General features: G+C 33.9%; 1 protein-coding gene across 1 annotated transcript; it reads left to right on the top strand.

Annotated features, from left to right (window-relative positions):
• Positions 1-9826: 9826 nt before the first annotated feature.
• LOC143240929 (4-aminobutyrate aminotransferase, mitochondrial-like) lies at positions 9827-13943 on the top strand. The gene has a single exon (XM_076484194.1). The coding sequence runs from the start codon at positions 9982-9984 to the stop codon at positions 11527-11529; it is 1548 nt and encodes a 515-aa protein (XP_076340309.1). The 5' UTR covers positions 9827-9981; the 3' UTR covers positions 11530-13943.
• The last annotated feature ends 2469 nt before the right edge of the window (positions 13944-16412 follow it).

Genomic DNA, 16412 nt, shown 5'->3' with positions numbered 1-16412 from the left:
AATGAGTTCTTCAATATATATACATTTATACTCTAACAGCGTTCATGTTTTCTTCAGAATTAAAGTAAAATATTGAAGATAGACTTTTGATAGAAACGACAAGGCTTAAACAAATATCTATTTTTTGAAACCTCAAGTAACATTCAAAGTTATAATAAGCATGGTTTATCAAAAATTCAAACACATGCTAATATGATTATAAAATTATTCTTAAACATTCAAATATGCAGTTTAATCGAGATATACCTAAAATCTCTGAAGTTTCAAAAATTAATACAAACATTCGAAGGCTTCAAGATTAGAAGTTTCATAAAAAAAAAGCCTAAATCATGGGCATAATTTCGTGAAAACATATTCAATTTAAAGATTTGTGAATGTTTAAGAAGTCCTAACCTGATTTATGTTATCTTTAGAAATAAAGTAAAGTTTTAAAAAATTGGCACAATTTTGATACAACATCAAAACTTATCGTGCCTTGGGAGGTTTGATAGAAAATAATTATACTTGAAGAAACCAAAACAGCTCCATCTTCCTTGAAAAATATATTTAAAAATATAAAGTAAAAACTTTGAGGAAAAAAATGTTGAAAGTTTTATTAAAGAATTTTATTGTCTTCGTAAGCAAAGTAACATTAAACTTGGACAGAATTTTGATAGAAGCATGACAAATTAAGAAACAAATATCTTGAAAAGTCCTAGTTATTCTTTTTTTCAGAAGAACATTGAAAACAACAAAACTGAGACTAAAGTTTGTGATTTTTCGTACAAAAAAATGCACAACTAAGTGTATTTCATCAAATAATTAAGATTTTTTAACAATATAAAATTGCAACGAAAACACTAGGTTAAATTATGAGAAATAATTATAAATTACCAACTGTTGTTACTCGTTAGAAGGGTGAGAAATACCGGTAATTCGATTTTATTTCATCTGTTTACAAGTAAGTAAAGTATCCAATTTTAATGTTTCTACCTTTCTAAATGTAACTCATTGCTTTTATATTAGCGATAGCTTCTTCTCTCAGTTATTGAAGTATGTTGAATCTAATTATTTACTGAAATTAAATATCACTGAAGAAAGAACAGATCCTTTGTGAACCTGACGATGACCGTAGAAGATCGAAACGTTGTTCGCTCCTCTACATAAAAAATTTTCTCAACCCATACCAGTCGTGTATACATATATATTTTTATCTACAAGTGAGTTTTCTCGTCATCAAGTATTATGATGGAACAGTTCCTTCTGGAGCGCTGGACCGACATTAAAGACATAGTTTGGAAAGTACGTCCTCCAATTTCACCCCTTAATATAATGATTTTATCTTCTATAAAAAGACTAGTGTTAATTGGGCCTGCCATGCCCTAGCGCGTTAAGGCGTGCGCTTCGTAATCTGAGGGTCGCGGGTTCACGCCCGAGTCGCGCCAAACATGCTCGCCCTCCCAGACGTGGGGGCGTTATAATGTTACGGTCAATCCCACTATTCGTTGGTAAAAGAGTAGCCCAAGAGTTGGCGGTGGGTGGTGATGACTAGCCGCCTTCCTTCTAGTCTTACACTGCTAAATTAGGGACGGCTAGCACAGATAGCCCTCGAGTAGCTTTGTGCGAAATTCCAAAACAAACAAACAAACAAACTAGGGTTAATTGAACGCAAACACTAATATCATATTAAATTTTCTTATCATTACCTAAAGGCTTGAGTCATTTCACACCTCGATTGTATTGGATGTTTCTTTTTTTCAGTTTTCCGTAGATTCAAATGGCAAATATTTTATTTGTGCAATGAAAATAGGCAACTTTTCGTTGCATAAAGTAAATATGTGCTGTCACCTATCGTATACAACTTGAAAATATCAGTTTAAATTTCGTAGTGAATAAACAGGATTTATTTATTGGTATTTTGTTCCTTTCTACCACTGCTACAAACATATGTGTGGTAAAATAGCAGAAGAGCACTGCAGTTACATTTTAATTAATATGTGATATGTCTCTTTACATATGTTTTCTTTCGGAAAAATATGTTTAATAATTTATTTCATAAAGTAGATGCATCAGATTAAACTCAATTATTTCCTTCTTCTAACAGTAAAGTAAATTACATATACCTTCTAAAATTAGCGTCGACCGTGAACACCAGTGTTTTGTTTTTTTCAGTCGTAACTTGAAGAGTACAAAAAACATAAGTTAATAATTTTAGGATTAATACGTTGAATTAAGGAGTTGGTGGAAAAAAATACTCCATAAATTGAATTTTACCATGTCAAGTTACCTTGGAAAAACAAAGCTCTTTTTATTTCTGACTTCAGTTCTTGCGTGAAATTAAAAAACCAAAAAAACGTAACAGGAAGGGAGGGAATATTGTAATATGTTATATATCTTTGTTTTATATTTTATAACATCTTTTATACGACGAAAGTTTTATATAACTCATAACTCCATTTGCACAGCACATTCGTTCAAGATAACAATCAGAGTGCTCTCTCGAGATTTTGGTAATCATATGTACCCTGAGGGATCAGGTGAGCTTTGACCTCTTCCTCCTTCCTTTACTTACATGATCATGCATTGCTGGTTGGTATAGCTACTGCTTTAGGGTCAAAGTGGTCTGAGTTTACTCCGGCCCTTTTCAGGGCAATGTCCATGTACTAGTTTCGTACATTTATCGATACTATTTGCTCTATCAGTAGGAAGTTTAGTTTGATGGTGGCCTCTTTTTTTTTTGTCCCTTATATATGGTCCGGCATGGCCAGGTGGGTTAAGGCGTTTGACTCGTAATCCGAGGGTCGCGGGTTCGAATCCCCGTCGCACCAAAACATGCTCGCCCTTTCAACCGTGGGGGTGTTATAATTTAACGGTCAATCCCACTATTCGTTGGTAAAAGAGTAGTCCAAGAGTTGGCGGTGGGTGGTGATGACTATCTGCCTTCCCTCTAGTCGTACACTGCTAAATTAGGGACGGCTAGCACAGATAGCCCTCGTGTAGCTTTGCGCAAAATTCAAAGACAAACAAACAAACCCTTATATATATATTTGTGTGTGTTTAAAATATATATTGATCGGAAAGAGATGTTTATATCTGGATCAGTATATGTTTTAAATGTATTTTGTAGTTGGTATTTCTAAGCTTCGGCTTTTTCTTTATTTGTATAAGCTATTGTATTATTGTGTTCAAGTGCAGGATATTTCTTTGCGGCTGAATTGTCGTTGGTGAGTCGTATTAGGTGTGTCCAGAATTTTCTCGGATCAGTTTTATCGTTTAATTTTGAACAAAAATTGTCCCTTTTATCTTGTTTTAGTAGTTTTATTTGTGCTCTGATGTGGCTTCTTATATTGTATTTTTGTGTTTTGATTTTTCTGTTTCTTGTTATCATGAACTGTCTTCTAATTGTCTTTGTTTTTTGATTAGGTTTATTATTTGGGTGTTTGGTTTCCATGTGTTCTTTGTTGTTTCGGTATTGTTTTATTTGCCGCTTTTTGAAGGCACTCCGTTATTGTTTGACAGTAGTTATCCAATTTAATATGGTTTTTTTACCTCTTCTTAAACATTATTAGGTAGCTGATTGTCTAATTCCTTTTGATAGTCTTGCCAATTTGTTTTATTGTAATTAAACAATTCTTTTCTATGGGTTGTATTTTTATGGGGGGCGAGATCGAAGACGCAATATAATTGGTAGGTGCTCGCTATCAACATCTTTTCCCACCTGAAATTTTATTAGCTTCTGGCTCATTCTGTGTGTGCTAAGACATAAATCTAGTATGTCACTAGTGTTAGTGGCACACGCTGTATGTGTGGAGGTGTTATCATTCAGTAGAGCCATATTATTATCGTCTTTAAACTGTGATATATTTCTGCCATGGTGTCTGTATAATTGCAGCCAAAGTTAACATTTTTGCTGTTTAGGTCTCCAGTGACTATAGAATTTTTGGTTCTGGGAAAAGATGTTGTTGAGTAAAGTTAAATCTAGTTACTATTGTCACTTTTGTTTTATTTATTACCAGGATATCCACAGTAACATGTTTGTTGTTATTGCTCGTACTGATTCCTGTGACTGAGAGATCAGTTTTGTATAGCATCATTATGACTCTATTTTCATCGTTTTTATTTATTCTGTCTTTCCTTATTGCTGTGTAGTTTGGTATATTAAATCTATTGTTGTTGTATATTAAAGTTTAGTTTAATATTTTATTGTGGGGGTTAGTTTCTTGTGTAACGTCTTCGATCTCGTGTTTCTTGGAAGCTATTGCACCTTGGATGTCGATATGTACCACTGTGAACTTTATGTTTTTAGTAGATATCCTGTAAGTGTTGTTATTATGTTTGGTATATGACGTATAATATGTTGGTTTTTCAAGATGTATTCTATCCTGTGGTTATGTTTTTAGTTGTGGTAGCCAATAGACTTGTTTTGTCATGTGTGTTAGTGCTTGTTTCTGGGAGCGAGGCATTGTTTACTTGTGATTTTTGTGTATATATTGAGGTTTTATCTTCTTGTGTAATATTATTATTTTCTTGCCGGTTTTGTGTCTTGTTTCCTTTTAGCAATTGTGCATAAGTTGTTTTACATATTTTACTAACTTCTGTTGTTGTGTCATTTGTGTGTTGCGAATTTATGTTCGATTGTTCCTTTTCAATCGTTTGTTTTTCTTATCTCATATATACATTGTTTTATTTGTTTGTATTTGTCACATCCTTTGTAGTTTGCTCTATGTGTTTGACCACAGTTCCAACATTTAGGTGTTTCTTGTTCCTTTTTACGTTGAGAAATATGATGTTCCCCGCCACAACCGCAGCACGTCGGTGTTACTATACATGTTACAGAAATGTGCTTATATTGCACGTCGGTGTTACCATACATGTTACAGAAATGTGCTCATATTGCACGTCGGTGTTACCATACATGTTACAGAAATGTGCTCATATTGCACGTCGGTGTTACCATACATGTTACAGAAATGTGCTCATATTGCACGTCGGTTTTACCATACATGTTACAGAAATGTGCTCATATTGCACGTCGGTGTTACTATACATGTTACAGAAATGTGCTCATATTGCACGTCGGTGTTACTATACATGTTACAGAAATGTGCTCATAGCATTGAGTCACTACAATTCCCAGAATTTGTAATTGTTCAACCTGCTAGGTTTTGGTACCAAAACATTATTCCATTATTCATGATGTTTTGTATGTTGTAGTTATTATCTATGTCAACTCGTCTTAAATTTGTTGGTGCTTGTGTTTTTTTGGAAATTATTCGTTGTATATTTGTGTGTGGTATACTTTGTTCATCTAGTGCTTGGGCAATGGTGTCAGGGTTTATTGATTGATGCACCCCTCTTACGACAATGGATTTAGGCTGCGGCTTGCTACCTGGCAGGTGAATTTTGATTTTATCAGGTTTAAAAGCATCTTCAGGCGATTCCTCCAATAACCTGTTTAGGTCAGCGGCAACTTGCAGTTGTAGTATCAACATCCAAGGGGTTTGCTTTATTTATTGCTACATTTAATTTGTCAGTTTTATATCTATGCACTTAGTTGCTGAAGAATAAATTCCTGCTACTGTTATAGTTGAGTGGTTATCTAACAGGATGTCAGTCCTGCTACTGTCACAGTTGAGTGGTTATCTAACAGGAACTAAACTAAACTAAACTAACGTGGCAGGGGTTCAGTTTAGAGAGAGAGAAATCAGAAGAGTTCTCTCCCCAACTGGGGTGTTCAGGAACTTTGTAGTTCCTCTTCGTCCCCTTACATGAGAAATGTTTTAAGATATCCGTGGAATTTTTACTTTATTTTTAACATTTCAAAAAAATGTAGTGGTGTATTTGTGAGTGAGAGGAAGGACGGGAGAACTGGACGAAAGCAGCGAAAGTGAAGTGAGCCAGACTTTGGCTCGAGGATGGAGTACACTGGCGGCTGGTGAATTGGTTTAAAATTTACTGTAATTGATTAGATACCCTTGACTGGGAAAACGGCCCTTTTCAGAATGAGGCTGGGACCTACAGGTCCGATGCCAGAGATTTTGCTGTGGGGGGAAACGGGAGTGCCCCGAGAAAACCCACTTTCACGGCCTGGGCGCATCTAACAGGATGTCAGCCCTGCTACTGTTATAGCTGAGTGGTTTTCTAACAGGATGTCAGTCCTGCTACTATTATAGTTGAGTGGGTATCTAACAGGATGTCAGCCCTGCTACTGTTATAGTTGAGTGGGTATCTAACAGGATGTCAGTCCTGCTACTGTCACAGTTGAGTGATTATCTAACACGATATCAGTTCTGCTACTGTCACAGTTGAGTGGTTTTCTAATAGGATGTCAGTCCTGATACTGTTATAGTTGAGTGGTTATCTAACAGGATGTCAGTCCTGCTACTATTATAGTTCAGTGGGTATCTAACAGGATGTCAGTCCTGCTACTATTATAGTTGAGTGGGTATCTAACAGGATGTCAGTCCTGCTACTGTCATATTTCAGTGATTATCTAACAAGATGTCATATTTTCGTTGTTGCTGTTTATTTTAATTTCTGTTACTGAAAGATTGTTTTGTATAGCAACATGATTCCTCTGTTAATATCATGCTTGTGTGATCTATCCTCCCTGAATGCTGTACAGTTGCATATCTTAACTCTAGTGTTAGTATAGTTTTACTTAGAATTATAATATCAGGGTTGGTATCTTGTATTGTGTCTTCGATCTCGTCCTTTTTGGAGGCGAGTGCACTTTGGATGTTGATACTTAGAACTGTGAATTTATGTTTTTAGTAAGTATCCAGTGCTTGTTGTTATTAATTGTGGTATGTTTGGTATTATGCGTATTTTTGAAATGCTTATGATAAAATCACTACAGTTTTTGGTTTGGGTTGGTTTTGTATGTTCTGCATAGGGAAGGCAACTAGTCATCACTACCCATCGCCAACTCTTGGGCTACTCTTTTACCAACGAATAGTGAGACTGACCGTAACATTATAACGCTCCCACGGCTAAAAGGGAGAGCACGTTTGGTGTGAGAGGGATCGAACCCGCGTCCCTGAGATTACGAGTAGAATGCCTCAACCACCTGGCCATGCCGAGCCCCTTCAAGTAAGGTGCAAAGGAACTGTGTAATGAGAAACCGTACATATGAAACCTACACTGTGGTACAGAGAAACTGAATAATTTTATATCTTTACTATTTCTGATTAGGACAACAAATAGGGTTAAAACCGAAACTATTCCGGTTTTACTGAGGCGTCTAGTAACGCTTATTATATACCATGGAATTTATATTGACGTTATCACGTATTTAAGGAAGAAAATACACACACCCCAATCCAAGTTTGTTTTGTTTTGTTTTGTTTTTTGTTTTTAGAGCAAAGCCACATTGAGCTAAACGATATTTACGATAGTTTTGAAATATTTGAAATTTTCTATTAGTTCAAGGTTATAAACATAGGGATAAAAATGTAAAAAACAATCTCCAAATGAGCAAACAAGTTAGGTTTAATCTATCTTAGATTCTTTACACCTTGATTTAAGTTTCGTTCAACCTTTTCTAACCAAAAATCAGTGACGGCGCCAAGGGGGGGCTTGGGGAGCTTGAGACCCAAAAAAATGAGCCAAGACCCCTCAGCCAACTCAGTATTGTTACCTACATATATTCATAAAATATGGAAAACACAATCGTCGTCGTTGCTTAACAATTAACATCAAAAAGACATAGATATGTAGAACTCAACGTCGTCATGCGTCCCATAGCAACGTACTGAAAGATAGTTAGCCTGATAGTGGCCTTACTTTTCATCAGAGTGTATTAACTTCACATGGGATAATTCGTTTCTATTATGTAAACTACGTCTTTATGTTATATTTCTTTTGATTTGTAGCTTTACTTTTAATGGCACATTAAATGTTCAATCTAAGCTAATCTTGATTTTCTTCATTATTATGTATTACCTTGGGTGGAATTTAGGTGAGCTTCCTCTTTTACATATACGCATATTTTCATAAACAGATTATTTCTCATTTGTAATAATAAATTATTAATCAGAGTATGAGTTTCCAATGAAAACTGCATTGAAAATGCAGTTCAAAATAGCATACCTTTCTGAAATTACCTTGGTATTTACATTATTATAATTTACCATCTATACTATATATTGATGGCATTTTGGGAAGCCCTTCCACAGTTTACCTCAGCCCCTTCCCCCAACGAAAATATCCTGGCGCCGCTACTGCCAAAAATATAAAAATACAATATTTTAAGAATCATCATCTACTTTTAGCCCTTGCAACTATAAACGTTTTAGTGATAAAAAATTGATTTTCTGACTAAAAATTATTGTTTCGTCTTAAAGAGCTTCTAAACGAACCGAAACATTGTCCTAAAAACCAAGTAATTGTTGATTTCGATTGAAAATTGTGCTCCTACAGTCACAATTCTTATGAAATAATTTTGGGATTCATCCTTTTAAAGACGCTGATTACAAGAGATGTGTGTGTGTTTTCTCACAGCAAAGCCACGTCGGGCTATCTGCTGAGCCCATCGAGGGGATCGAACCCGTGATTTTGCGTTGTAAATTCGAAGACATACCGCTGTACTAGCGGGGTGGATTATAAGAGCCCTTAACTTTATTTTAAAAAAATCAAAATATAACTATAAAAGTCATTGGGTGATATATACGCTCCACTAATGTATATGAAACACATTAAAATTATTTTCATTTCTTCTGGACTATTGAAACGGGATTACTCAATTAGTTTTTAGACTTTTATGTAATTTTAGAAATTGTTTTGAAACTTTTTGGCATTATTCGTGAATTTTAAATATTTAAAATCATAATAAAATAAATAATTGTTACTAGATGACACTATTTATCTACCACTTGCAGATATAAACGCTGTAAGTGCGGCTGCAGGCGCCACATACATTATGGTAATAATATTCAAGGAAATGGAACACTTGTATAAAATCAACATAACTTTTTCCTTTCCATGCGTGATATTCGTAGATGCATTTAGGTTTATTTCATAAACATTCATATTGTATGTAATTAAATGATAAGTGTAAATTAGGGACGGCTAGTGCAGATAGCCCTCGAGTAGCTTTGCGCGAACTTCAAAACAAACAAACAAAATATGAAAAATATTTGATTTTTATGTGCCTCTTCCATCTGTAGACGATTACGTTTTCTGTGAATGTTTCTTACAGACCAGTTTCTGTAGCTTCATAAGCAAGGAAAGTAATTCATAAATCATAGCGACCGAAATTCTTCGGTTAGATAAAAAATATCTAAGACATTGCTTATAAGTCGGCAAATTTTTTTTATGGTTTAGTAATTCGAACACAAAGAAATGCATTATTGTAATAGCCAAAAGTAGATGAGTTGTCTTTAAAACGTGCATTTTTAACTAATAATTAAACAGATGATGTTTGAGATTCATGGTATATTAAATTTCGTTATATGCTCATGATAAGTAAGGCCAAAACTAAATATAACGTAAAATTGTTTTAGAATTTCGGTCAATGTTTCAAATGTTAACAATAAGGACAGGATGCTGTAATGTAAACTTCACACACTTGGCGCCTCGTATAATAACAAAAATAGAATCGGTATATTTTCCTTCATTCATGCATAAAACTATAACAAATATAAAATTAAATTAAAATAAGTATCATTTTACAGTTTTTTTATAAATACAAAACAAATCTTGATTGTTACCGTATACAAAAAACAAAAAAAAAAGAAATACCACCCTGAAATGCAATAAGTTAGTGGTACGACATCTATCGCAAAACCTTGGTATTATTCTTCTGAGTCTCTTGTCTAAGGAAAGAGCCAATAGAAACTCTCGTAAATATTTTTTTCTTTTTTCAACGATGAATGACTGACTGTAGCGTTTATAAGAAGCAGAAATGAGGAAAAGGTTATTTCTGCTTGAGATCTGATTCTGGTAGAGTATTTTTTAACGTGATTTAGTAAACATAAGTTTTGTATTTTTACAGTGAAAAGTATGACTAGATTTAGTTTCAAACAGGTAGGTTATTGTAAACAGTTAGCTCTGAGAAGTATTCCTGGTTTGTTGGATAAGGCAGCAAAATGGCGAGTTCAATCCAACTTTAATCGAACGAATCGCTGTTTCGCTACTCAGTCATCAAATCTTAATATTAAGGAGCCATCAGGCCCTTCCATCGTGACCAGCGAGATTCCTGGACCAAAATCACGAGAACTAAAGCAGCAACTGGAAGAGATTCAAAATTCGGACGCAGTTAAGCTGTTCGTCGACTATAATAAATCTAGAGGGAACTACATTTGTGACGTAGACGGTAATACGTTTTTAGATGTTTTTAATCAAATATCATCCATGCCTCTTGGCTATAATCACCCAGCTTTATTAAAAGTCATACAAGACCCTAACAACCTGGCAACATTTGCAAATCGGCCAGCTTTAGGTGCACTACCCCCTGTAGATTTTGTAGAGAGTTTACACACAGCTTTGTTATCTGTAGCGCCTCCTGGATTAAAACAAGTGATAACAATGGGTTGTGGCTCATGCTCCAATGAAAATGCTTATAAAGCTGTATGTATGTGGCACATGAAAAAAGAACGAGATGGACGTGAACCTAATAAAGAAGAATTTAATTCTGTCATGATTAATAAAGCCCCTGGGAGCCCACAGTTGGCTATACTTTCATTTATGGGTGGATTTCATGGCCGGACTTTTGGGACTCTATCAACTACTCATACAAATCCACTTCACAAGTTGGATATCCCAGCTTTTGATTGGCCAGTAGCTCCCTTTCCAAAGTACAAGTATCCCCTAGAAGACAATGTTCGAGAAAATAATGAAGAAGACAAAAAATGTTTAGCAGAAGTAGAAGATTTGATAGAAAAATCAAGAAATAATGGAAAACCAGTAGTTGGACTGATTGTGGAACCCATCCAGGCTGAGGGAGGGGATAACCATGCATCAGATGAGTTCTTCAGAAATTTGAGACAAGTTTCCACCAAAAATGATGTTGCACTTGTTGTAGATGAAGTCCAAACTGGAGGAGGGCCAACTGGAAAGTTTTGGGCACATGAACATTGGAACTTGGATAATCCTCCAGACATTATAACATTCAGTAAAAAAATGTTGACTGGCGGGTTTTATCATAAAGAAGAGTTTCGTCCAAAGGAGGCCTACAGAATCTTTAACACCTGGCTTGGAGACCCTGCTAAGCTTATTTTGTTGAAAGAAGTCATCAGAGTGGTGAAGGAAGAGGATCTGTTGACAAATGTTGCTATGGCCGGAAGTCAACTTTTGAAAGGGCTACAGCAATTTGAGCAAAAGTACAGTCACTTGATTTTTAACGCTAGAGGAAGAGGAACATTTTGTGCATTGGACTTTGTGGACACCACAGCACGAGACAGGGCTATAAAAGCTCTTCATATGAAGGGAATTCATTGTGGCAGTTGTGGATCTAAGTCTCTTCGAATTCGCACAGCTTTAACATTCAAAATTTCGCATGTGAACATCTTTCTTGATCGTTTGAGTCAGGTTTTGAATGAAAGATTTTGAGAGTACTCTATCTTTAATTTTCTGTTTTTTTACCTGTTAGTTTTAGTTTGTATTTTTATTGGATCCTTAAATACTAGAAACAAAGTGAGAGCAAACTTCCATTAATAGAGACACTATGAAATCAAATATTAGTAGTAAACACATGCAAAGCCTTTCCTAAAAGTGTTGTACTTGCTGTGCTTAGGTGAAAGTTTATCACACTTTAGTATGTAATTTGTCAGTAATGTGTGAAATAATGCATCTTGAGTAATATAGTTATTCACCATAGATATTTGGTGAAACTCCACAGCTAAAAAAACAGAAATATGGGGCAGTTGTCTGTTTTGTGAATATATTGTTTTTTAAGATCATGATTCCACCAACAAAGACATCATTATAATGACAGCTTTATTGGCCCTCTTTGAATAATGTGTTGTCTGATTTTTTACCTTAATTTTTTATTTGTGTATATCTTCACTTGGATTCCTCTATTAGTCAACAAATATATTTTGTTTTATAAAAAAGAAAAAGTTTATTTTTTATTGTTCTATTGAATTTATTAAAGAATAAGTTAGCTGATTTTCTTTACATTAATGTTGTTATTTACCCACAGTATAGAAATTATTAAAGTAAAAATCATGTAATTTATTTATCTAATGAGAAAATTAAAAAAAAGTACTGATTACTTCATAAATATAGCTATAAGGTGTGTGTGTGTGTTTTCTTATAGCAAAGCCATATCAGGCTATCTGCTTAGTCCACTAAGGGGAATCAAACACTTGATTTTTTGCATTATAAATCTCTGGACTTACTGCTGTACCAACAGGGGACTAGCTGTAAGGTTGTGCTCTTGTTTTACATGTATAGATAATATGTAACTATATACTTAAAATATGGTTTCATTATACCTTTTATTTTTACTTTATTATACTACCTCAGAAAATTTATTTTTCTTTATCAAGTTAAAAATATCATTCATGTGCATACCTTTGTTTAATTTTTCTTCATTTTATTTACAACATAATTCCAAGCTACTAGTCATTAAAATTGTTATAACGTTCCAGCAACTAAATGTTATTTTAATTATGTGAAGATGGATCTTTGTTTTATTCTAAGAATGTACTCTTAACAAACTCCAATGCTCTAGTGTGTGCTTGAGCATTGTATGAAAGCTGTTTCACTGTTAAGCCTATAAAATCTATAGATATCAGAAGTCTGGCAAACCTTAGCAACCAAATGTTTGCAAGATAGCAGACCTTGTTATTTTTTAGGAGAAATGAACATTTTGATATGAGGAAAAAATATGGCATGAGCCTTTGTGCATTGTTTGTTATTAATGTTGCATTTATTAACAATTTTGAGAATACTGTGTATATTAGTCTATGTTGCTAAGGGCAGCATCCATACACAGTAAGCTATAAGAGAATGTTATTATTAATGTGTGTGTTTGTGTGTATCCATTAACTGTTCTTTAGTATAAACACAATAGAGATCCCATTGAGTATTTAGAAAATGTTCAGTGCCATATCTATGATATTATATTACCCTGTTGTTTGAATAGTAACTGTAAAAAAAAGGGTTACTGGTTCTTAATCAGTTATTATTGACTAAAATATATTTTAAAGAAGTGTTTTGATTGTTTCTTAGTGTAATAGTCCCCTTAAAGAATTGGAATAGTTTGGGTATTGTTGTAATACTGTGACAACAAAAAAGAAAGACCTGATTGGTTCTCAACATGTGATGTGACCATTTTTTTATGTTCTGGCACATTCAGTAATAGTACATCTAAGAAACTCAAATTATATATTTACTTTCTCACTTAATGAAAAAATCTATTTATTGTACTTATAAGACAGAGCTAGAGAAACAAAAAATTATAAACTCTTTGATTAGTCAACCTTGTAATTTTCATTCTGCTGAATGATTGGAATGTTGTGAGAAATGTGTAAAGGAGGGAAAGTTATGGGTTGGTCCCTGTGTGTTCAAAACAGCTTTCCAACAGAAATTTAGTTTAAAATATTTTAATTTGCAGAATAAAACCTTTCAAGAAACATTAAATCTATGATTGCCAGCTAAATATAGCTTATATTTACAAATGGTTCTATAAAACTGTTTTGTGTTGCATTCAAGATAATTTAGAGTAAATAACACGTTTTTTATTTTTGAAGTATTTTCTAGTGTGTATATGTAAATGAATAATAACTGAGACTTGCACTACACGTACAGATATATTATTCCAATACTTATGGGAAGACACATTATAAGAAGTAACAGATTTTATATTTTTCATTATGGCTGCTATGCTTTTAGTCACTTATTTTTTTATATTCTTCCAGTCATTATTACTGAATTATACTGAATTTTGTGAACGGTTAATTTGTAAGTGTTATGTGTGTTAATAAAATGTGAAATGGTACTTCTCATGTTTAAGTCAACTTTTGTGGACAGTTTTTGTGTTAATTAAAATCGTAACGCTGCTTCATTATTCGTATATAGCGATAGTGCTTGTAGAAAAACATTTTAAAATTTAATTTTATCGTAATATTTAATTTATGTTTGAAGAATCAGTGATCTTGAAATGCAGCTCTGAATCGTGTATACACGTGTATTTTAATGTACCAGAAAATCATATATAAGTACGTATTAACGTGTGGTCATCTTTTGTAATGTACCAGAAAATCACATATGCATACGTGTTAACGTGTAGTTGTAGTTATCCAATGTAACGCAACAGAAAATCAAATATACATATGTAATAAAGTGAAATAATTATATTTAATCACCTGTAACTCGCATATCCATGAATATTATTAACGTATAATTGCAAGATAAATATTAACTGCTTTCTGAGATGTATGAAATATAAAATATTAAGAATTTTATTTGTTGACAAAGTTATTTTCGACGTATTAGGATATTACATTAATATAATCAAATATGGCGCAATAAATGAAATAAATACTACACGAATTGAAAGACCCAGTAGTTGTTTCCATTGGACAAATATGAAAGTTTTACTAATATTTAAGGTACGCTAATCGAATAAGTGATATCGATTTATTTAATGCATTGTATTAAAACACGTCCTTTCTTCCTGCAACATTTCAGTCTTTTTTTCTTTCTTTTTTTTACATATATGTGACTTGGGGTCGTAAAATGAAGCTTTAACTTTATTATTATTATTGTAGGCACATCTAATATGTTTTTTGTCGAATGCTGTTTAAGTTTTACTCTAACATTAATAAGCCCGTAATCCGAGGGTTGAGGGTTCGAATCCCCGTCACACCAAATATGCTCGCCCTTTCAGCCGTGGGAGGGTTATAATGCTCGTTCAATCTCTCTATTCGTTGATAAAAGGGTAGCCCAAGAGTTGACGGTAGGTGGTGAAGACTAGCTGCCTTCCCTCTAGTCTTTCACTGCTAAATTAAGGACGGCTAGCGTAGATAGCCCTCGTGTAGCTTTGCGCGAAATTCAGAACAAACAAACTAACTAACACTAATAAGTCTAACTACCGCATATAGTTATTCCTTAAACCGTATTTGTCAAGAAATCTGTCTAGACACATTTACCAAGGTGTCTGATACAATGAAAGAGAAAACGTACTTTTGAAAGAAATAAGTAGTCGTTAGTATTAATAGATTTTATTGCGCAGTCTTCTGCATAACTTCGTGTTAAACATGATATAAAGGTTCGACTGAAAAAAAAGAAAACACTTCTTGTAGTTGCTTTAAAACTGTTCCAAACAACAGGACAAAGTATTCAGGGTAATGAAGATTGTTATCCATTTGTCTTTCATTTTAATGGCTGCAAGTGAAAAAAAAAAAAAGTGTTAAGTGCAACATCCCACATAATTTTAAACAATCTAACGCGGAAGGATGTGACGTTATTAGACATAGTGATTCTCATGTGAACATGAAAGCTGTACGAGTGTTAAAGGAATAAAATTAAATTCCCCTCTCTATCAAACATCCTTGAACCTAACCCCGGAGGGGTGCTTATTGCTCGTTGCGACTGAAGATTTGGGAGGAGCCAGTGGACGAGTGAAACTATTCATATATACTAGTCGACACAATTTCAGCTGTTCCCAAGGTTTTGATATTAATACTGAATGTGGCTCAGTCGCATAAGAAAAGTAAATAACTAGTTATTTTCGTAGGATAATGTCATCTTTATAAACACCTAAGCATCTCCTGTTCATTCGATCAGTCTAATGATGTCACGTCCTCAACGGCGCTGTGCAACCTGTTGCCATGGGCAACAGACTGAGCTATCGATATATGAAACATTTTTGCTTATGTTAGAGAAATTAATCGCTACCGTGATCAGCTGAGTGGTGCAGCTTAAAGCAAATATATTTCAACAGACCAATCAAATCAACGAAGACGGATTTTATTAGCATGACCTATGCGTATTTAGGTATAAGATATAGTCTGATGAAGTGTTTCTAAACAACATTTGTATAGAATTACATTGTTTACGACCATATTTGTCTCACCATTTCAACCAGGAAGAATCTCTAAGTTGATTACTTCAGTTATGGTTAACGGTGTAGTATTATGAAACCGGGAAAGCAAAACGATAAATAATAGTCCTAAAACAGATGTGAAGCCCAATTTCTGAATTTAGTTTACTGCTTGTCACCGATCCATACCGGTTTCAGTGGATTCCACCCTTTCTCACCAGAAACCCTGAACAAGGAGAAAATTGAAAATAAGAAACAAAATTTCACATAGTGGTTAAACGTATTTAAACGGTGTTTCGAAATGCCTTTTTTTTTTTTTTTTTAGGATTAATACGTGAATAAATGACATTTCGAAACATCATTACAAAAACAAAACTAATATCTATAATAATAAAGATATTCAATGATCTAGTTTACCCAAAGATACTTGTGGTAATTGTTA

Source organism: Tachypleus tridentatus, chromosome 13 (genome assembly GCF_004210375.1).
Source record: "Tachypleus tridentatus isolate NWPU-2018 chromosome 13, ASM421037v1, whole genome shotgun sequence".
NCBI classification, from domain to species: Eukaryota; Metazoa; Arthropoda; class Merostomata; order Xiphosura; family Limulidae; genus Tachypleus; species Tachypleus tridentatus.
This window is presented reverse-complemented; position numbering and strand designations above follow the sequence as displayed.

Coding starts and splice junctions, on each gene's coding strand:
- LOC143240929 (XM_076484194.1), top strand. CDS start 9,982: ATGACTAGATTTAGTTTCAAACAGGTAGGTTATTGTAAACAGTTAGCT.